The 23,849-nt window shown below is 32.2% G+C and overlaps 2 protein-coding genes across 2 annotated transcripts in view; both read left to right on the top strand.

Annotated features, from left to right (window-relative positions):
* LOC142349756 (methylcrotonoyl-CoA carboxylase beta chain, mitochondrial-like) overlaps window positions 1-22,485 on the top strand; it is a 30,366-nt gene extending 7,881 nt beyond the window's left edge. The window contains exons 3-6 of the mRNA XM_075401513.1: window positions 12,026-12,493; window positions 13,648-13,773; window positions 14,122-14,328; window positions 22,194-22,485. Coding sequence (XP_075257628.1) covers window positions 12,026-12,493; window positions 13,648-13,773; window positions 14,122-14,328; window positions 22,194-22,336 — 944 coding nt within the window. The 3' untranslated portion in view covers window positions 22,337-22,485. The remainder of the gene's footprint in view (window positions 1-12,025; window positions 12,494-13,647; window positions 13,774-14,121; window positions 14,329-22,193) is intronic.
* Window positions 22,486-22,762: 277 nt separating this feature from the next.
* The window catches only part of LOC142349229 (glycosylated lysosomal membrane protein-like), a 30,243-nt gene continuing 29,156 nt past the window's right edge, over window positions 22,763-23,849 (top strand). Inside the window, exon 1 of the mRNA XM_075400654.1 lies at window positions 22,763-22,902. Coding sequence (XP_075256769.1) covers window positions 22,795-22,902 — 108 coding nt within the window. The 5' untranslated portion in view covers window positions 22,763-22,794. The remainder of the gene's footprint in view (window positions 22,903-23,849) is intronic.

Below are 23,849 nucleotides of genomic sequence, written 5' to 3'. Positions count from 1 at the left end.
AAACTCCAGATAGTATCCGTGAAACGGCTTCACCGATCAGGCATGGGACGAAATCCTTGGTACCCCAACCTGCTTCGCAGACTACCAATCCTAACTTCAACATTATTGTAAATCTACATCCAACTGATGGTACACATTGGGTTTTAGTTATAAGAAGAGAAGATGGTCCAACATATTACTTTGATAGTTATGGTGTAGAAACCCCACCATTATTCCTAGAAGAATATGTTGATCTAGGCTCTAATGAAAGAATACAACAATATGATGAATCTTATTGTGGGGCTTATTGTTTATATATGATCTATCTTATTGATAGAGGATTTAGAATTAAAGTGCTTTAAATATTCTAGTTAATCAATGTAAATATCGAGGAATGTATAATGAGTGTTTTTGTTTAGGTTGTAATGTTAATGATAATGTTAATGATAATGTTATTGATAATGATAATGATAATGTCATTGATAATGATAATGATAATGATAATGATAATGCTAATGATAATGATAATGATAATGTTAATGATAATGATAATGTTAATGATAATGTTAATGTTAATGATAATGTTAATGATAATGTTAAGGATAAAGATAATGTTAATGATAATGATAATGTTAATGATAATGATAATGTTAATGATAATGTTAATGATGATGATAATTTTATATATCTATTGGAGGAAAAACATGGTGAAACATGGGCGAAGCCTCATCAAAGGGGTAAACCTGACAACAAAGAATGTCCTACTAACACTATCTCTATAAACATAAATGATGATCTACAATCATGGCTAAATGATGATGATATAATTACTGAAGCTGAATTCCCAGATAACTTTAGATGTATAATATCTGGTCCCAGTGAATGTGGTAAGACTTTCTTATTAAAAAAACTAATTCTAGCTAGTATATATTTTCATAAGCTATACATCATTGGAACTACTGGTGATCAATACAATGGATTAGAAAGTTATAATCGACGAAGTCGCAACTCTGTTGACAATAAAGCAATTATAGAATTTATTAAAGATATAAAAGATTTACCCTCTCCCGATCAACTACCAAAAGACTTAAAGCAAGTAATGATATTCGATGATGTTAGAGCCTAAGAACCAGTTATTAATGAATACTTTTGTAGAGTTAGACATAATAATTGCAATATATATCTTAATCAAAACCTGTTCTCTCTGGATACGCAGAGTGTTAGAGACAACTGTAATCTATTTATTTTATTTGAACAGAGAGGTAAAGTCCTAGCATCGATATATCAAGATTTCTTTAATAATGTTGAACTTAGTTATAATGATGTTGCTAATATATGTAATAAGGTATGGAAAGAGCCTTATAATTATAATGTAATTGATATAACTAAAAATATAAATACTATTGTTAAACTAAGAATTAATTGGGATCGGAGAGTTTTGTAGTTAAATTATTTCGATGTCCATGGCTATTATTATAGATAGAGGTTGAACTATAACTATATCATTAACTATCAGGGAACCTGCTTCGCAGATAAATATATTCTAAATCAATTGCAAAGTAAAACTTAATACATCGCCATTGAAGTCTATAGGTCTTCCATGCTCATCTTTAATATGAAACTCTATATATTCTATTCTATTTTTGGCTACATTTTGATACAAGATATTAGTTTGTATAATATTTATCAAGTAACCTGGTGGTTCAGTTAGATTAAAAGTATATAATATATCTATCTTTACCATTATCTTTAGCTCCACATATAATATTGCAATGAATGTTAATATTATTGAAACCCATAGTATCAATATTTTTCTGAGATTTATATTTACCTTTTTTATAAACTAGTTTTCTAAATCCTAGTAATGAGGCTATTGAGTTTTCTATATCAAAGCTGAGTGCTCCTTGTTTTGTTTCCATTAAACATTTCATCGTATTCTTATCAGGTTCTATTATAACATTACCATCAGTTTCTTCTTTTATTAATTCTGCTATGTCAGTTAACTCATATGCCCCCGGTGTAATAGTTGAATATAGCAATGGGATTCCTTTATAATTATAATTAGGTATAGATGTAATGTTTGCGCTTGAGGTAGAGATAGGGTTGGGGTTATGGGTAAAGTTAGAGTCAGAACTAAGAGCCTGAGGTAAAGCTTCTTCACCTTCTATAACAGTACTAGCATACAAGAATTGAATATTTCTCCTATTCACATTAAACACTGATTTATAAACCGATAATCTAATTAAACTTAATTTAGTTGTATTAAGTATAGGTTCACTAAAGTTAAACTTTTCTGTTGGCTTTATCATTCTAAAGTTAAGTGTATGCTCTTCTTTAGTTTTAGTTAAAGCATCATGTATCTTTTGTAGTTCATATAAGATTAAGTTATCCGTCATTTTTTGACTTATAAAAATGGACTTTAATTTGCATACAACTTATGGTTATAATAATGATATACACAAAAGTAAGATTATAAATTATAAACCAAATAATCTGGCAGGAATGAAAACAATCAATACTAATATTAATATCATTCTCAATAGAGAAGAGAATCACTTAAATTTGCGTGATTCCTATCCAAAGATAGAGTTTGTTGTATCAGATGATGCTGGTGGTGTATTTGCTAATGATGCTAACATCAGATTAGTTAATTGTGGTATGATGGCATTGTTTAGTTCAGTTAAGCTTGAAATTAGTGGTGGCAGGACTATAGAATATATAGATCATTGTCATCCTAATCTATTGATGTATAAGTTATTAACTAGTATTGGTGATGAAGAGGAGAGTGTTCTTGTTAGGAATCAGGGCAATAGAGATAGTCAACTTAAAGGTGACCATATTGCTGCTCAACGAGGTCATATGTATATGATGATTAAGATGAGTGATCTATTTTGTTTCGTAAATGATTTAGAAAAGGTTATTTATGGTTTAGGATTTAAACTAATATTAAAAAGAAATAATAATGATAGAGCTCTATATAGAATTAATGCTAATCCTGGTGCAGTTGGTAATGATGGTAATATAGATATTAGAGATATATCATGGTGTATGCCTAGTATTGATCCTGGTATTGACAATAGAATTTTTGTGAAAAAGGGTTTAAGTAAAAAGAATAATGTAGACTTTAGCTATTGTGAAAAAAGACATTTTATAAGAATGTACCCAATGCTACTAACTTCTTGTTTGATCTACGTATGGAAAGTGGGATGGAAAGATCACAATATATAATAGTTGGTTTTGAAAATAATAATGTTAATGAACAAACTCATGATGCAAGTACATTTGATATAATGAATGTTACTGAGTGTTATTGTAAGATTGATAGTGAGTTGTATCCCGAGGATAGAATGAATAATAATTATGGTACTAATAATTATAATGAGACTTTAATAATAATTATAAAGAGATTGTTAGCTTTAATAAAGATTATAATGGGTTACCACATAATATAAAACCGTATATAAATCATACATCATTCAAAAGCAGTTATAGAATATATGTATTTGATACTAGATATCAAAGTGATCATATAGGTCCACAACCAATACAACTTAATTTTAAATTTAGTGCTGCAGTTGCAGATGTTATATATCATGCATTAGTATTAACTAGAAAGGTTATTAGTGTTAATAGTGATGGTAATAAGATGGTTGATATTATATCATAATTTTAATTATAGTTAATGACTTAATCAATCACTAAATCAATGACCAAATCAAGGACTAAATCAATGATAATCAAACTATTTCCTACTAGTCTTAACAAAACCTTTCGCATAAATAGTATCCAGTTTCTTTTTATTATCTAGAGTCAATCCCTTAGCTTCACGTTCAGTTTTAGGCTTTGGCTTAATCGTAGCCTTAGGTAATGGTTTACCCTTAGGCTTAGGCTTAATAACAACAAAGGGATTATACTTTTTAACTTCCATTATTTTTTATGTATAGAAATGAGTCTTTTAAATAAGTTCAAAACTAATTCGTATTGTGTTGGAGGTAGACATTATAGTGGTACTAATAATATAAGTGGAGCTATCACTTCAAAAGGTACTAAAATGTTAAGAGAATCCTGCACTAAATATAGAAGGAATAAATCAATGACAGTATCTGATGCAACAATAGAAGCTGAGATTTCTTCAAAAGTGTTGGTAAAGCTACGGTTAACTTTGGAAAGAAAGTTGCTAATAATCCAGTAAGAGCATTAGAAATAGCAAGTAAAATAGGAAGTGCAGCTGCAAGTAGAAACCCTAGAGCTGCTTTATCAGCCACACCTGATTTAATTAAATTTGCAACTACTGGTGAAGGTTTAAAGGTAGTTCAAAAAGGAAGAGGGTTATACTTAGGAACTAAGAAGAGATAATTATTTGATTATGATTATGAATATATTAAGTTTATGATTATATTTATGATTATGATTATATTATAATTATGATTATGATTATGGTTATGATTATATTTATATTATGTTTATGATTATCGATAAATATTAATACTAATATTATTATTACTAAACATACTATTATTACTAAACACTAATATCTTTAATCTAAAAAAATACTCAGCTTGTTTTTCTTGTTCTTCTTATATTCTTCATATACCTTGACTAATTCATTATATTCATCATTATCTATTTTATTATCTTTCATTGATTTAGTATATAGTTTATCAAACTTGTCGCTAAACTGTTTACTTAAAATATACATTTGTGAATACTTTATAATTTTATTTCTCATTTTAGTATTAATTGTTTTTGTTAATGAACCACAAACAGTTGCCGTAGCAAAAGCTGTTGGTATAGAATAAGGTAATCCTATACCTATTAATGCAACTGATGTTGTTGTTGCCGTTGTTGCAGTTGATGATAATAGTATTTTTGTTATCTCAGCTACGTTAATATAATTAATATAATTTTTATGTCTACTTAACTTCTTATTATAGTTATTAGTTTCAGTTTCATAATAATTTCTAATATCTTTTATAATGTTAATATTATTATTAAATTTATTATTAGCTAAGATCTTTTCATTTATCAATCTTTCTGATACTGATGACAAATCTGGATATAGTAATCTCTCTCTCGGTGCTGTTGGATTGGTCATGGACTGCGTCATAGCTTTGCTTATTTTCATTAGTAAAAAAACTTTCTATTTCTTTCGTTATATCTTCTTGTTTAAAACCATAATGCTTCTCAAGTCTTGCTTGCTCTTTATTATCAACTAACGTACTTCGTAGAAGTATAGAAATTATATATTGTACTTTTGTCCTTTTATTCTTTATAAGTGCTTCATCAACGGCAGAATTAGTCTTTTTATTAATTTTTTTAAATTTTTTTAGACCCGTAGTAAACATATCATCTAAATGTATGTTAGTAATATTTTGATTAAACTTATTATTATCAAATTCTTGTTTTAATTGATTATATTTAGAGATATAATCAGCAGCAACTTTATTACAAAAGTTAACAGTTTTTCTGACTTCATTTGCTGATTCAATAAACTCATTAATTAGTTCATCATTAACTTGAGTTTCATTTAGTTGTAATGTTTTAGTTATAACTGTATCAAAGTCACCCTGTCTTAGTTCAGTTATGTTTCTACTTAAAATGTCTATTTTATTAGAAGAGGATAATAAGTTATTGTCACAATACTCTTTAACAACATCTTCATCTGTAGGAGGATGTCAATTCGTAATTTTATAGGTATCCTTCATATTATTGTTATCATTATCTTCTAGGAATAACCCACGAGCCTTACTTAGTGTTAGGGTGTTTCCATTCCCCATATGATGTTTCGCTTGGTTAAATCTATGTCTTGTCATTGTTTATATTAAGAAATAAATCCGGCTTGCCGGCTTAAGACCAAGGGTCTATATTTAATGATTCTAAAATTATTATTCGATTCAAAATCAAACTCCGATTTTTAATTATTCCTGTTCGTAATATTTACCTTCTATTATATCTCCATTAATATCTTCTATTTTATTTGTTGTTGGTTGTGTTTTTAGAACTTCATTTACTTTAAACAATTCTCTATTCCAATTAGAAGTGTAACCTTTAGACAAGATATTACGTTTATCTGCATTTCTAACATAATCACCAACCTTAAGTTTAGGTTTAATATTCCTATAAATGAAAGAGTATCTAACCCTATCGGGATTATTAGAAGCATCAACAGGTGTCATAGTAATTGTTGAATGAATGTTATTGTTATATGTTACAAGAGCAGCATTTAATTTATTTACCCAATTACCATCGCCATTGATGAACATAGGTTTATTTATCATGTGTAATAATGTTCTATTAAATCTCTCTATGAATACAGCCTTTAAATCACTATAAGTAGAATATAGTTTTGTTTCATATTCTTTAAGTAAAGATTTAAATGTTATATTGTAAAACTCGCAACCTCTATCTACCCATAACTTTTCTGGTTTTCGACTCTCAGAGCCACCCTGTGGATTTTCACTTAATACTATTTTAAAACCATTAGTTATAGATTAACCAGATTTATTCTTTAATGGAATAGCCGATGCGTATTTTGTGAATATATCTATAACAGTTAATATAAACTTATAATTATTATTGTATTTACTTAGAGATGACTTATCAATTAAATCAGCTGACCATGTTTCATCTTTATATAATGGTATTATTCTTTTCTAAACTTTGTTATTTGAGGACTGAATACTTCTTTAGCTAATCCGTGAAGCGGGTTCCCCGATAGTTGTTGTTTTTCCATCATTAATTATTTACCATAGTTAAAAACAAAATTATCTAGTTGCTCTTGATTAATAATATTCATAGATAATAGTTGCTTAGATATATCTAGCATTTCATCATATAATATCATGACCCGCTTTTGTTTCTGGTATTAATAATTCTAGTCTTTCTACTAAATTATTTGGGTTAAGGTTGCTATTTAATCCCCTACAATATACATAATCTTTTACACCTATTATACGTTTTACTGCTCTATATCTAGCACTTTTCTTATCCCCTTTCCTAAATCATATCCAATATCAAATAAAAACCTTTTAATTTTGTTTTCATCTTCCTCGATTTCACCATATTTTATATTTGGGTTAGTAAGAAACTTTATAAACACATCTGAAAATTCATATATAATATCCTTAACTATAAATGCTTTTTCTTGATAAATTAGTTTAACACCATTCATTTCAAATTCAGCGATATCTAAATTTCCGAACTTTAACTTTAATTGAGGGTTAGATTGAACTGACATTAAATTAATAATTTGAGCTGTGTCTTTATCTGCTAAAATTCCTGGTTTATCTCGAGCTTCCTCTACAGCTTTGCCATTGGACTTCATTAAAGCTTCATTAAACTGGGAGCTAGCTTGCTGGATCATCTTAGTTTGTTTTTCTAACTCTTGATTTTGCCAATCTATTGCCCTTAATGTTTGTTCACTTAATGCTAGATTGTGTTCACTGTTCGCATTTAAAGTTTCAGTCAAAGGATCAAATAACTCTTCTATTTCACCATAATATTCTTGTTGATTAATTTATCTTCTAATCTGTTCTTTCTGTTCTGTTTCTCTAGATAGTTTAATTCTATAAGTGTTTCTAGTTTAGTCATTATATATATATATATATATATATATATATATATATAGAAATATTATTATATTAAGTAGGTAGGTTATTATATAATCTAATAGCGGTTTCAATAAACTTTCTATCTTCCTTAATTGTTAATTCTTTAATATTATTTATTAGTGCTTCTAATGATTCTTTACTTACATCTAACCCTAATTTTATTAATAGCTCTAAGGTAGTATTATTAATCAGGGAAGGGCCTTTGGCCTTGGTTCCCCAACCTGCTTGGCTTGCCACAGACAAAGTTTGTTCGCAGATTTTATTTACTAGATCTCTTTTGAATAGATACATGTTCTCATCTAGGGGATAATTTTTTCTATTATTTACATAAAATCTTTATCATCAAAATTACTTAAACTTCTTTTACTTATCTTAATTGTGGCCATACAATTCCTATTTTTTGAATCCTGCTTTCCTCTACTATCCTTTCCTTATTATCTATTAGAGCATTATAATATTCCTCGTGCTTTCCATTACTTTCTTTCTTTATTCCTTTCTCTTTTGCCCCATAGTTCTTTATACTATATGTTTTGGGTTTTAATACCACGAATTCTTCTATAATCTTACTACCTAATTCGTTTTTAAGTTTGCCCGGTATCTTATTATTAGTTTTTATTGGTTTATCTAGATTACTCAGATCCATGTGCTCATTGTCGACCTTGCCCTCGCTAAAACTTAACACGAAGCTATCCGTTTCCATGTAGTGTAACATTATATCTTTAAGCGAGGGATTTAATACATTATAAATGAAGTTATACATATGAAGCTAACTGAGCTCTAGTACTGTAGATCCTAAATAAATCGGCTTATCATATTGTTTTTCTTTTTTATAGAATTCTATTAGAGTATACTTTTCATATCTAATTACATCTTTACATGTTGGTTTACTAACAGCTTTAAGTATTTCATAATCATCGGTTAGAATCTTAGCTTCTAGATACTTTAATGGATTCTCACAACTTTTACCAAACAATGAATTATTCATTAACTTAAATATATCTTTCTCAGGTTCAGTTTTAGCTTCAGCTCTCATTTTTGTATTAATTTCAATGTAGTCTCTAATTATATAATCTTGCTTAAATTTAGTTATTCTATGGACTTTAGTAACCTTTATACCCATCTCAACAACAAACTTTAACATCCGATAGTGTATTGGGTATTCACATTTATTATTCTGATCTAATATTAGTTTCTTGCTTTTTGATGAAGTTGGGGGTCTTTGTTTGTATCCCAGTTCATTATTCTTTACTTCTCTTCCATGGGGTAGTAGTTGGAAGTTGCTAGTTCTCTCTTTACATTCATTAGTGTATTCTAAATCACAGATAAGCCAATAGCCATAATCTTTAACATCTGAAGTATTTAATACTTCATCTAGAGTTGTATTGGAGTACTCAAAATCTTTATATGGTAGCTTTTGCATTAGTGCATAACGGTATAAGTTATTGGCATCAATGTACTAGATAGACCTTCGGTCATGGGACTTCGTCCATGCTTCGCCATGCTCTGCCATTGATCTTTGACTTTGACTATAGCTTTCTATTTGACTTCTAATATATCTATCACCCATAACACCACATATGCCACCTCTCATTGCACTAATGAAGTCTTTTATTATTTGCTCATGTTGTTTTGTGTCTAATTCAACGTTGCTTAGTTTTAGGAAACAATCGAAGCTGTAGCTTGGTAGACTAATATAATGTAGAGGATTGAGTTTATATGTATTCATGTTTAGTTTAACAAAGATTGAAGCGATCTCCTAATATGAATATATCATTTTCCATATATTCTAATGTTAATTCTTTACCTGTTTTATTACTATTATAATTATTAAAATCATCTACTTCATCTTGAGTTGGTAACTTAGTTGTTAGTGATGATCTAAAGTCTTGAATTGATAGATTGCCTAATTTAGTATTATAGCTACTCTCATCCTTAAAGTATTCATAAGGATATAATGTTTTATTTTTTTATGTTGTAAACTTTTGCTATTTTATCAAGAGACATTGTCAAGAAACTGTAACTATCTATAAACTTTAATATGCCTACTCTAAACATTCTAGTTTTACCATTAGTACTAGGTAAGATATCAATTCTTCTCTTGCTATTATTCTGTTTAAATATCTCATTAAATAAAAGATTGAAGTCATAGCATTTACCATTATGAAATATTACTGGAATGAAATTTTGATGTTTATAGTTCAAGTTACAAATATTACATGCTGGACCTCTATATCTACCTGTTTGATGACAGTGATCTCTAACTTTATTAACACAGTTTTTATTACAAATGTGGCATATATCATTAGCATGATACAATTTATCTTCTTCTGTAAATATCATTGCTTTGTTTATCTTAATACTATGTTCTTTTTCTGTTTCTAATAAATCTCTAACATAATCTTTGATGCAGTCTGGACCAAAGTATGATCTGTTATATACTTCATCTTTGCTAAGCACTTCATCTTTGCTAAGCACTTCATCTTTGCTATGCCAACTATAACCAATAGCAATAGGTACATGTTCAGATATCTTATATGTATTGCTGCCAATCTTTTCGTCTGTTCCTTTCATGTAACATTCCATATCACTAAATATAACAATATTCACTTCTTGTTGTCTATGTTGATTCTTGACTTTAATTTGTTTTAACTTAGGGCAAACAATCTTTGGTTTGATTTGGACACAGCATTCATGTGTTTCATGTTTATATTGAGAGCTAAACCAATATGTGCAATTATCACAAAACCAGAACTTTGCATGTTTGGTGTTAGGTCTTTCTAGTAAAACTTCTACATTTTTAATTAGGGCACAGTGTTCATTCCAAACTAGAATCCTATCATTTTGTCTATCTTTTACAAAGTTAGAACTTTTCTCTAAGCGTTCTACTTTGGCTATGGTACTATCTTGAGCAGGCTTGTAAAGCCAAATATTGATATTATATTTATTTTGGATTTTTGTTGTATAATCATATGCGGTTTCATTTTAATCCCAGTCATCGACTAGATTATTAATATACTTATTTTCTCTTAGTTGCATGTTCAGTTACAGGATGCAAGCCATTGGTTTAGATTCAGTCGGTGATCTTTATCCATATATTCATCGGCTCTAAAGTTTATATTAGTAGTCTTTTCTTCTTCTGAGTCTCTCTTCTTATATAAGCAGTTGGCGGTAACTTTATATTTATATGATTTAAATGGTTTAAACTCGTCTAATATGTAATCTACTGGTTCATTAATATCCTTGATAAAACTACCATTAGATTTAGTAATATATAACTTCCTTTGATTAAAGCTTGATTTAATATTATAATTATTGTTTAAAACAACGTTTTCTCTCCAGTGTTTATTCGTGTGAGTTTGTAGACCTATCAGATTTTTAATCTTATCGCCACAAACCCAGCATGTTTCAGTTTAAGTTTCAGTTTTAATAATATACTTAGTTTTAATAATATCCTTAGTTTTGGTGTTAGTTTTAATAATATAATCATCTTCATGCGAATTATACACCCTCTCCGAGATTTCTTCTTCTTCAGACTCAAACATTTTCTCCAATAGTTCCTTATGTTTGAGATCGTATGATTGATGCCTGTATAAACCCTTCTTTGATTCAAAGGATAGATTACAGACATCGCAGAAGTTTATGACACTAGTATTAGTTGATTGAGACATGATGTATTTATTTAGGGAAATAATCAAAAAAAAAATTTTCGAAAAATGAAAATGAAATGCAATAAGTGTTTGAATAAACCTTGGAAAGAATGTTGTAATAATTGTAAAGAATTAGAATATTCTTGTTATGTATGTAAAAATTTGGTTAAAGTGAAAGATTATATAGAACATTTGGGATATCATTATTCTGATCCTGATCAATATCTAGTATGTAGTATGTGTAATGTTTATAAACATATATCACTATATAGATTTAGAAATAGGAAATGTAGACTATGTATTTATCTTCATAGATATAGATATGGTCATACTAGAAATCAATTCAGAGAGCATGTTTATAAGTATAATATTCAAGAAGCTAATTCTTCTTCTTTTAATTTATCTTTCATGTAGTTTTTGGGTTTTATTGATATTAATTTTAGATTTAGACCTTTTTTCTTAATTAATACCAGATTTAGAATAAATAAAGAGTGAAAATCACTCTTAGAGTAATTCATAAAATAATGATTGATTTTGATTGGTTTTTTGATTTTGATTGATTTTTGATTGAATATAGAGCTAATATATAGTAGTGGATAAAATGGGGGGTATAAGCAAGTAGTAGATATATAGAGTAGTGGGAAAAAGGTGGTATTTATTCATCTTCCGATTAGGAAGTGGCGGAATAGCACCTTTTTCCCACTACTTGTGAAATATAGTTTGAATTTAAAGTGTCTTCGCTTTTAAGTTTAGTTTTTAATCTGCTTGAGCTGTAATTATTGTTTTTAGCCGCAACTGGTGAAATAGTCTCTGCTGAGGATCTTGGTGGTGCTGATGTTCATTGCAAATCATCAGGTGTCACAGATCATTATGCTGAAAATGATTTCCATGCTCTACAAATCGCCCGTGAAATTGTCTCCAATTTAAACCGATCACCCAATTCATCAACCTCGAACGTTTTTGAAGAGCCGTTGTATAACTCTGGGGAAATTTACGGTATTGTTGGCGACAATTTGAAGAAGTCTTTTGATGTTCGAGAAGTAATTGCGCGAATTGTCGACGGCAGTCGATTTCACGAGTTCAAAAAACTTTACGGCGATACGATTGTGACTGGATTTGCCGAGTTGTTTGGTAATAAAGTGGGAATTATTGGGAATAATGGCGTTTTATTCTCTGAAGCTGCATTGAAAGCGACGCATTTCATACAAATTTGTTGTCAGAGGAAAATTCCTCTTTTATTTATGCAGAATATTACAGGTCAGTTATGATTTGCATTTAAGTATTAACTCCTAAGCGAGCATAGTAATTGAAAATTAGATCAAATGTAGACCAATATTTTTTATTCGAGAAACCTAATTTTTCGCTTTATCATCTTTGATAGATATGCGGGCAGAGCAATTTTGGCAAATAAGGAATGGACATCCGAAAACACGATCAAAAGAGAAAATATTTTTATACTCAAACGAATGTAATCGCCAGCGTTGCCGATCTAATTTTTTCTACCGAGTTACAAACTTCAACTATTCGATGTCACTGGCGCGTGATTTTCCCAACTATAACCCATATTCAAGTCCTCCCAAATTCAAAAGAGAAGTCAAAGAATATCTATTTGATTTAGCTAAGAAGTATTTTAATTACAAATCATACCCATGTGGATGGACACTGTTTGAGGGAAATCAAATTCTAGCCCCGTTAGGGACTTACTAAGCTTGGTAAAACCAAGTTTAGTGAAATTCATTATTATTATTATTATTATTATTATTATTATTTTTATTATTATTACTATTATTATTACTATTATTATTATTATTTTTATTATTATTATTATTATTATTATTATTATTATTATTATTATTATTATTATTATTATTGTTATTGTTATTATTATTATTATTATTATTATTATTATTATTATTATTATTATTATTATTATTATTATTATTATTATTATTATTATTATTATTATTATTATTATTATTTTTATTATTATTATTATTATTATTATTATTATTATTATTATTATTATTATTATTATTATTATTATTATTATTATTATTATTATTATTATTATTATTATTATTATTATTATTATTATTATTATTATTATTATTATTATTATTATTATTATTATTATTATTATTATTATTATTATTATTATTATTATTATTATTATTATTATTATTATTATTATTATTATTATTATTATTATTATAACTTTTTAAAAAAAATTTTAAACTTTACTTTTATTTCACTTTTATTAAAAAGTGAAATCATGGGTGTTGTAATCGAAGGTTTAAATCTCAAATCCGTAAATTTTCAATGGATCGACGTGAACTAGCACATCTTCCGAAGGTCCCAAACTTGCTAGGATCGTGAAACATAGACTCGATATTGTAATACTTGTGTTATAGGGTTTATGGTGGGTAAGGAGTACGAGGCCGGGGGCATAGCCAAAGATGGAGCTAAAATGGTCACTGCTGTCTCGTGTGCCAATGTGCCCAAAATCACTCTAATCATTGGTGGATCATTTGGAGCAGGTTTGCATAGATTCATTCTGCTCGATAGAAATTCTACTCTTTCCCAAGAACAAATATGCTTGAAAATTTTGCAGTTTTTGAGTGACAACATGAAAAGGATCTCCCCTTGATTTTGTGCAAGAGTTTGTTTCGAGAATGCTGCTCATTTTTTATGGCTATTTAAAAACTGTGCTCATATTTTTAGTCAAAAGTGAATTCCAGTGAGTCAATGTCAATGTCAAAAAGTTGGCTGGTTTCGCTCATTTTTATGTTTAAATTCATAGAATTGCTAAAATAATTAATACATTTTTGCGTGTCATTTCATTAACCCTGAATGCAATGCTAGCGTCTGAAAGCCTGATATTTAAGGTAACTATGGCATGTGTGGTCGAGCTTATAGTCCGAATTTCCTGTACACGTGGCCTAACTCTCGTATTAGTGTGATGGGCGGAGAACAGGCAGCCACTGTGCTGGCCACAATCCAACGTAACCAGAAGGCCAAAGAGGGACAGGAGTTCACGAAAGAGCACGAGGACAGGATCAAAAAGCCAATCATTGCCAGTTTTGAAAAGGAAGGTCGGTGATACGGTTTTCAATTGTTTCCTTTTTCCATATGCTAAGGAAGTGAACGTTAATATCAAGTGCTCATGGTAATGTTTAAAGAACTCAATAACATTTTTTGAAAAGAAACTGGACAACCTGGATGGTTGTCTAGAAGTTTGGTTGATTATTTGAATGCATCACTCTGGTTATTGCATTATATGCTGCGAAGTTAATCCTATAATAGATGTCAGAATATTCCTATTCATGTCACCGAAAACTTCATTTCGGAGTTTTCTGTATCTCCTGATTTGCCCAATTTTCTGTGTCTTGCCATTATGACTACTATTTTGTCCACCGCTCACTGGTGAGGTAAATATCAAACAAACTTCTCAAATGCCAGCGGGACAAACTAAATTCCTGCTTTATTGCTTTGCTGAGCGTAGTGCTTTTCTAAGCTGGCACGGCTATTCCAAACCTCTTAGCCGCGCCGCATGTGATAAAAGATCTATTTGCAGTGCAAAGATGAATTTAACGTAAAAACTAATGGTTGTCCTGCATCCAACTCGGCTTGTTGTTTTTTAATAGCCGCCCTCATCTTCTCAGCCGGCTATTATAGCGCTCCTATTTTTTTTTACAATTCAAAGAATTTGAATTGCATTGGGGCGCTGTCTCTTTTTTTTTTAAGATCTGTTCACACATTTTCATGATTTTTGAAGTCAAATTGGAGTAGTGATTTTGGTCACGCCGAAACAGGAAATGGAGCGAAAAAGCGAGTGGTTTTGCGGCGTGAATTTTTTTCGCTCTAATTTTAAAGTAGAGTGAGAAAATGGTGTTTGAACAAAAATTCGGTTTCTCGGTAGTGGTTTTTTGTTCACATGCGGCAATTTCACTCTGATTTTTACTGTTTTTTTTCGATTTTTTGGATCGAATTTTTTCTCAATGGTTTTCCCAATCCATTCAAAGCTCATTCTAGGCTTAGTTTTTTGTGTGAATTAAATTTCATTTCTCGTTAGTGGTTTTTTCGTTCACGTGCGGCATTTTCACATTGATTTTCTGTTTTTTTTTCTTATTTTTTTGTCAGAATTTTTTGAAAATGGTTTTCTCAATTCACTCTTAGTCCATTCTAGGTCTGGTTTTTCTCTGTTTAGTCAATGAAAATTCTTTGAATTGTACGTCAGGACTTGTCCTGCTATGTTTTTTACTTCGTCGAATAAAAAATTGTTTCACTTTACCTCATTTTGCCGCCTTTTCAACATTTTGCGTGAAATCTTTTTGACTTCTCTAGGCTAGTTTCTCTCTTCTCTCATTCTGCTAAAAGTGATTTTGAACATCAGTTGCTCAGCAAAGCAATTCAAAATGAACAGTCAGTATAAAAAATTGAAGTCAGAAATAGAAACGGGATAAACCCATAAAGCCCAATTTTAGATGCCCGCTATTTGAACTTCGGTCCTATAAGTATTAGTTACCTCTCTCTAATGTTTATTGTTATTGATAGTAGCCCCTGTATCCTCTCTCTAAGAAACAGAAGTATGTTCAACTACGAAATGCCATCAAAATAAATCGGACTTAAGAAATCTTTTTTTTTCAATGTCTTCTGTTATTTCAATCCCAGTCATGCTTATTGGAATCAACGGCGGCTATTTTCCGGCAATCTGCCGGGTATGTTTTTGTAACAAATAAAATTATATAACCATATGGTTAAATATACTTGAAACAAAAAACACTTCAAATCATTCAAACAAAATAATAAACATCAATCAATTGTCTTAAAAAAATCACATTATAAAATTTTCGTCCAATTGTTTTCTTCCTAAAAATTGAGAGAAGAAATTAAAAGTCATTAACAGATCACATATTAACAGTTCACTATTTACAGTAGATTTCATTCCCTGCAAATGTATTCAAAAGTATATTAAAGGTCAAGAACAGTATTTACTAAAATGCTGACAAAAAATTATTTCTATCAGTGCCAGTTAAGAACAACAACAAATTTAAAAAGGAGATGAGAGAAGTTTTGATACAGCGAAGGGTTTGCTACAAACCAGTAATCAACTTAAATGGGATAAAGATTATCGAAACGTAAAACATCTAAATGAAAATCAAACAAAGGAGAATCAACTTAAAGCCTCCCTTCCTCGACAATAGCCCCCATGGAAGACTCAACTGGCTGCGGTCGTCGGAGCGAGCGGGAACCGCGCAGGCAGAGTACGGAGCTCTGGAGTAGCTCAAAGCTGATTTTCGTTCGGATAAACATGATGATGTTGGCGTAGGAATCGCCGTTCTTAAGGCTCAGTTTGCTGGCAACTTGCTTTATCACCCGAGTTGCTGAAGGTTCTGCTCCTCCCGTGCAAGAAAAAATTAATTGACTGAAAGTGACCTCGACATTTATAACTCGAGGCTCGTGTTTCAATTTTTTGATATTCTCATAGTAGCTATACGCGTCTTCGATTTTTATCGGGCAGCTTTTCGCAAAAGGGTTGGAAATTTTGCATCGAAGAATGTTTTTGTGAATCTGCTGACCCAGAGGCCATTGGCTTTAATATCGAATTGTGCGTCATCTTCAGTGCTGTTTTTTTTATTTGCGGAGGACTCGCATTGCAACGGCAGAAAATTGGGATCGATTTCAACGTCAGAACAAATTTCCTCAAGCAGATTGGCGAAAGAGTCACGGATGTTGTTATGTCTTAAGTGGGTATGGTATAACTGACTCTGGGACAGTGACGGGCATGGGCAACTGTGAATGGCTCGCCACAAACAGTTGGACGCAAGTTTGGGGGGCTCCCAAGCATGCCGAAGGGCGATACCATATCGGAATTCAGACTTGGACAGATTGAAGTTACATTTTTCAATGACACGGCATTAAGCCAGCATGAAACTCCCTTTTCAGAGGCTAAGTCAATTGCAAACATTTTGCTTGCATTCAAACAATTTTTAATGCTGGATTTTTTTCTCATGTTCACTGATTTATCTTTTATGATCTTCTCAACTCTTTTTAATTGTTCGGACTCGAAATTTGATACGTCCCCGAGGGATAGCGGCTCTGAAATGGATTTTGAACGACGTTGATATTCGAGAATTATATCTTCAGGACAAATGATGCTGAGTCTGCCTTCGCGTACGGGGAGTGAAAATATGTCGCGATAGGTCTCGTCATAATTGGTGTTATATACAATGTTAGGGATTAGTTGATCATTGATAACTTTCCCGGCTTCTTCCAACAAGTTGAATGTGTGGCGTTGTCCTCGATAAGAAGGTTAATTTATGTTGCACGTCAAGCATTTGTACACATTTTGAGGTGCAATTTTCGCTGTTTTGCTAATTTTTGCAATATACGTAGATAGTTTTGCTTTTGATCATCTATGTATTGTCTGCAGGAGTCTACGTTTCCGATAAGATCCAAGGACTCTTTGATCCATCAATAATACCTACTTCTTCACCTTTAAACACATTTTTTGCGTCATTGACGAACTCCTAAAAATAAAAACTTTTGAAAGCTCCTGCGTTGCTATTCAAAGGAGTTTTTTTATGTTGTGAGAGCAAGAAATCATTCAACGTTTTCTTAGAAATGTTTTCATTTGTTTGCCAACCGGATCCATTGTGGTAACTTATTCAATTTTTGTACGCATTACCTCGTCTATAGTTATTGTCGAGTAGCAGACTCTTCTGTTAACAGACAGTTGCTGCATGAAGACAGTATTTTTCTAATGCAATTGTGCCGCCCTATGTACACACGGTCGTAGCATGATATAGCGTGGCCGATGTTTGTCCAGAAAAACCAGACCTGCAAAAAGGAGGCATTTCATTTTATCTTCATACCCGGGAACAGCAAGTTGGTACTTCATGACTACTCGAAATTCGTTCGATGAAACATGTAACTGGAGATTCAGAAAGCCACGCTCCTGATTGAGGTAGATAACGCTAGTGACCGCGCTTTCGTCCTTGGTGAACTTTCTGTCGTGGAAGCCCAGTAGTTGGTTGGAGAATTTGAGTTACTATTACTTTTTATTAAATCATGGCTCAGCTACCTAATCAAATCGTTGTTACTATCACGTGTGTTTAATTCCATTTTCGTCATTGTCAATTTTGCGTGAGTTTTTAAAGGCACAATCTTATTGGTAACACTTTCTTTACTGTGGAGATTAATTAAAGTTGCATTATCAATTGTTCAGTGAGATGGGTTGCCGCTTCATCCCACAACCCTTTTGATAAAACCAAGGGCCTCTAGTCGTTTTCGTTCGCTGTCATGCTATTTTAACACACCGATGTTTCAGCTGCCATACTAACCCCACATTGATTGCTTTCAACTTGTCAATCGCTCGCCTCATTAGCACGCCGCTTTTCTGATTGGGAGACATGCTTGATCGCTGTATGTCAAAGTGCAATCAAGTATACCTTCAGAAGTGGTAGGAGGTTATCAAAACACTCTAAGGCATTGAGAGCATCGATAGAAAGTAGTTGCATTGAATAGAAAAAAGAACATCTTTTTACACCACGACAGTGCCTTAAAATGTCCATAGCACCTTGTGTATCGTTCAGAAAAGTCAAGTTGTCCGATAAAAACTAAATTTTGCAAAATAGTTTTGGCAAAGGTGAGGCTACAAAGGGTTGTGAGCCTTTATTAGTCCCTATAACTTCGCTGTCAGCAGTACTCATTTTCTCAACAGACCAAAGCTCAAACATCATTTTTGTGCTCTATTTTTTCTTGAGATAAAGATCTACTAAGACTTCGCTCAACTGATTTTTGGTTGCTGCTATTGTTTCATCGTTATACTATGAATAATGCAAATGGTTTGTTGTCTTTTGCTTAGATTCAACAATTATTGGCATATTGTTAATGAAAACAGATGAGGTCCCTAGAAATTTACTTGTTGCACCTCAAAACTGACTGCTTACTGTTGGTTACAAAGTTACTTTTGCAAATAACAATATTTTTATTGTTATTTGCTCTAGGCATACCATTTTTAGCACTGCTCAGAAGATTGCTCCGTTTGATTTAGTTAAACGCAAGTCAATATGCAAAATACTTCCGCTTCGTGCGTTATGCAGTTTTCTTAATGTGTTTTCAAGCTTCCACAATGCTTTCGGCAGCTCCTTTAACCGCGACTCCAAGTAGTCTTGGTATTAATGGCTCTTGTTAGTCCGGGCCTGCTTCCGTTGAGATGCATTTTGCCGCCAGACGCGGGAGAATTTCATCCACAGCAATTGGACTAACCCTAGTTTTCCTTTGTTGAGTGCTGTCAAATTAGGACTGTAACAAACTGTTGCAATAAAACGTGGTAGTTGACCCGTGCTGGCTGTTGACCTCTAAAACGTTAAAGTTAGAAAATTATTTAATCTGCGTAAGCAAACACTTTGCCATGTCAAAGTGGTTTGAGTACTCTAATTCTTCAAACTGATCATGACCTTTTTTCAGTGGGTTGTAATTTTTCAAGATTGTTACGCATTTAGCTAATGGCGTGTGCAAATCCTGTGGTGGCTGAGCATACTAACTCAGCAACAAAATTGAATAGCGTTTCAAGGCCATTTCAAGCAGTGAAGTTAGAATGGCATGACAAGCGAAATTTAATGCTACATTCTATCAAAGCCATATGGATTTGTTCACTTTGTTCAACATTTATATTTACTAACTATTATCAGTACGCAATCGCCATACATGAAGTTAAACTGAAACTCAAACTCGAACTACGCTTTGTTGCCACATATTAACGTGTTCACAATCACACAAATTTTGCTCAAACGGAGTAAGAGATACCAAATTGGTATGCCAGATTCGATGAATTTTGCGATTTTTTACCAATTCGGAGAATGCAGGGCACCGTATAACGTATCCCGATCCCCCAACTCAGTGCCTTCAGGGAATCTTACAACATAGTGATCTACAACCAATCAACAGTTCAATTTGACATGTAAACCCCACGTGACTAGCAACATAAAAGGAGCTTGAAAAACTACCAAAAATCAGTTTAAATTTTTCAATTTTGGCTAAATTAAACTGACATACATTGCGTATTGAAGCACATTTCTTCAGTGGTAAATTACTTGTTATCATGTCTTGTTTCTGTAGATCATATTAGTGATTGTACAGTTTTAACCTAACTTTGACTTGTGAAAAGAGAATTAACTTTGATATTCTCAAAACTTTCTTTCTGAGGAACAAAGTTCCTCAGTAAGAGAAAATCTATGCAAAGCTTATAGTCAGTTTCGCTCACTGGTTTTATCGAAGCCAAGCATAGTTTTGATATTTGTGGATATTGAAGCCAATTGAGAAACAGAAAGTTGTTTATAAAATTGAATCAGATTTGTTATATCTGAGTCGCTTTGAAAGCGCCCCCTTAACGAGGAGGTTCGCTACAAACTTGAAATTTGGTTGACAGTTACTTGAAGTCCTCCTTAACAAATTGTTAGGAGCCGAATTTGCAATTTCGAATTATAAGTTGAGTTATTAACAAAAACCCAAGCCAAAGTTGTATTGTTTCAATTTGAATTATTTTGTTATTCTGAGAGAAACAAGTTGGTTAAACAGCAAAGCTGAAAAACTAGTTATCAGGACTAATTAAGCAACAACTAATGCAACGGTAATCTACAGTATAGCGGATAATACAGTTCACAAAATCTTACTGCCAAAACAAAATATCCGGACAGATTTGAAACCGCTGAAACGAACTGGGCGGTGTAAAGTTTTCCCTGTCTTTGATAGGAAAGCAGCCGTTACAACTCCGTTCGAGAACGACCAAACTAACACTGCAGACAGTATTTTAGCACGAGCTGTCGAGGTACTTAATGAAGAATTGCTAGTTGACTTTGATTGTTTTCTTGATTGTGCTTCATCCCAAAATCCTCCGTAATCACCTGTCTGCCAGCGTTCAAATTTGTGCCACATTAACTTTTTTGGTGTGGTTGCTTTTTGACTCCTTTATTAGATGCCCCACGAGGCACTTGCTATTAGCAAAAAAAATCTGCAGTTGAGAAGGCTGTCTGTGCCTGATATGCACCCCTTTGCAACCTTTGAGAGCATTTCTGACCGGATCTGACAATCTAAGATGATACGTTAGAGATGGTTTTCATCGTTTGAACGTTGGTCAGACTGAAAACCTCGGTCTGGTTATTCAATTTGAAGAACAGGAGTAACACTGTGTTTTGTTCATTTAGAACTAGCACCATTTGCATTTTCAACGAGTATATCAACCTGGGTAGTTACTTCAGGAACCTGGGTAGTTACTTCAGGAAGGACCAATTGATCAAACTCTGCCTCATTGAAACAACCTATCTAATGTTGGAGACATCCTGTTGGTGCTCTAGAATCGATGTTTTGTACAGCCGCTCCCATTTTTCTGGTTAAAATTAGATACTTGCAGCGAGTAATTAGTTTTACGCCTGTTCGTCTTCGATGCCCAAATTCTGTATTTGCTGAGTAAGTCTTGTCGAATATGTACACCGCAGTTGTACACTCTTGGATATATTCAGTTTCTGTTTATTCAGCTGTTGTTTTCTACTCCTTTTCTTTGTGTATGTTGATCCCCAATTTTGTCGAATATAACGATATGGCAAAACAACTATAGAACTCAAAATGCTTTGGTAAGTTGTTCAATTTCATTTTGAAGGAAGAAACTTGATCCCGCGTGCAAAAATTCATTAGTTCTTCTTGCTGAAAAAATTAGGGTCTTTCCCATTATAGCCCCCCATGAAATTATAGTCCCCCATTATGGTATATTTACCATAATGCCATAATGGGGAGTATATGTTATGTAAGCTGGTGGGGGGGGGGGGGGGGGGCTATAATGGGAAAGACCCAAAAAATTATTTTAGCGGCGAAACATGATTTTGCCTATTCCGCTAAACACTTTCGCAGCAGCAGATTAAATTGGGTGGGTTTTCTGCAAATTTTGATTTGTTTCTAGGTCATCCATATTTTGCAAGTGCCAGACTGTGGGATGATGGAATAATTGACCCAAAAGACACTCGGCAGGTGTTGGGTTTGAGCTTACAAGCGACTCTTCAACAGCCTGTGAAGGACACTCACTTTGGAGTATTCAGAATGTAGAACAGAGATGGTCACACCACTTATCATTGGGAAGGAATTGTGACAGACTTAGCCATTTATGTGCAGTAATAGAAAAATTTATATTCATTCATGAAAATGTTTATTCAAGTTACGCAATCTTAACTTTATCATATTCATTTGTTACTGAAGCTTCGTGTTTTGAGGCTGTAGTGTAAAACACACTAATTAAGTAAGACGGAATTTCCTCTATAACTAACTTGTCAAAACAATGAAAACTCAAAAATATAGAGAGATAGATATACAGAGATATTGGTTTTTGGGACAAATTTTAAAACAGAAAAATGAGAGGTTTCATACGTTGAAAGAGGTTCCAATAATGTGACTAAAGTCACATCATTAATGTGACTTTGAACCCTCCGCCTCTGTTGTTTATTCGATTACCACATCAACACAACAATTTCACACTCATCTGACGCTTTCAATATTAGCACAGTTGAATGGTTTACCATTTTATGATTCGTTTCAGATACACAATGTATCATTTCTACTTGAAGCTCAGCTTAATTTTATTCTTCGTTGCCTCAAATGATGCGCTCAAAAGGACCGTAAGTGAAGTTATCAGTTACTCAATGAATTGCTGCTGTTGCAGTATTTGGTTTCTGTGTATGAGAAATCTTTGAAAGGATGCATTTACATGTACCTTCGCTGTATTTGAATTAAGATCTTTCCAAGAAATCCCATTTAAAGAAAGAAACAGTTAGAATGAAATTGGCACAATGCATGTTTTTTAATTATAGCTGCAAAGCTGTAAGCTGAGCGAAGCTATATTGCGGTGCTCTTGCTTTTTTTACAATTCAAAGAATTTGAATTGTATTGGGGCGCTGTCTTTTTTTTTAAGATCTGTTCACACATTTTCATGATTTTTGAAGTCAAATTGGAGTAGTGATTTTGGTCACGCCGAAACAGGAAGTGGAGCGAAAAAGCGAGTGGTTTTGCGGCGTGAAATTTTTTTGCTCTAATTTTAAAGTAGAGTAAGAATACGGCGTTTGAACAAAAATTCGCTTTATCGGTAGTGGTTTTTTGTTCACATGCGGCAATTTCACTTTGATTTTTAGTGTTTTTTCGATTTTTTGGATCGGATTTTTTTCTAAATGGTTTTTCCAATCCATTCATAGTCCGTTCTAGTTCTAGTTTTCTGTTTAGTCAATGAAAATTCTTTGAATTGTTCGTCAGGACTTGTCCTGCTATGTTTTTTTGTTTCGTCGTCTGACGCTCTTTTTTCATTTTACATTTGTTCACACAGCAAAGCTGAAAAAGTCAAATTTTCTTAATGACTTCTGCCTCTCACTAACGGCATTTGCGCGCGTGACGTCATTTCTCACTCGCTTTAGCAAAAGTTTTTAGGTTATTTGCGTGATTAGATTTTGATCATACGTGACTTACCTCACTCAATAAAATGACTTTTGCACTTTAAAACTTAAGTTTAATTTGAATTTGTTTAAGGTCAAACGAACTCATATGTACAGTATAGGTCCCTAATAAGAGGCTTCTG

Source organism: Convolutriloba macropyga, chromosome 11, assembly GCF_964194025.1.
Source record: "Convolutriloba macropyga chromosome 11, txConMacr16.3, whole genome shotgun sequence".
Taxonomy (NCBI): Eukaryota; Metazoa; Xenacoelomorpha; order Acoela; family Convolutidae; genus Convolutriloba; species Convolutriloba macropyga.
The sequence above is the reverse complement of the archived record's forward strand: the minus strand, read 5'-3'. Positions and strand labels throughout refer to the sequence as shown.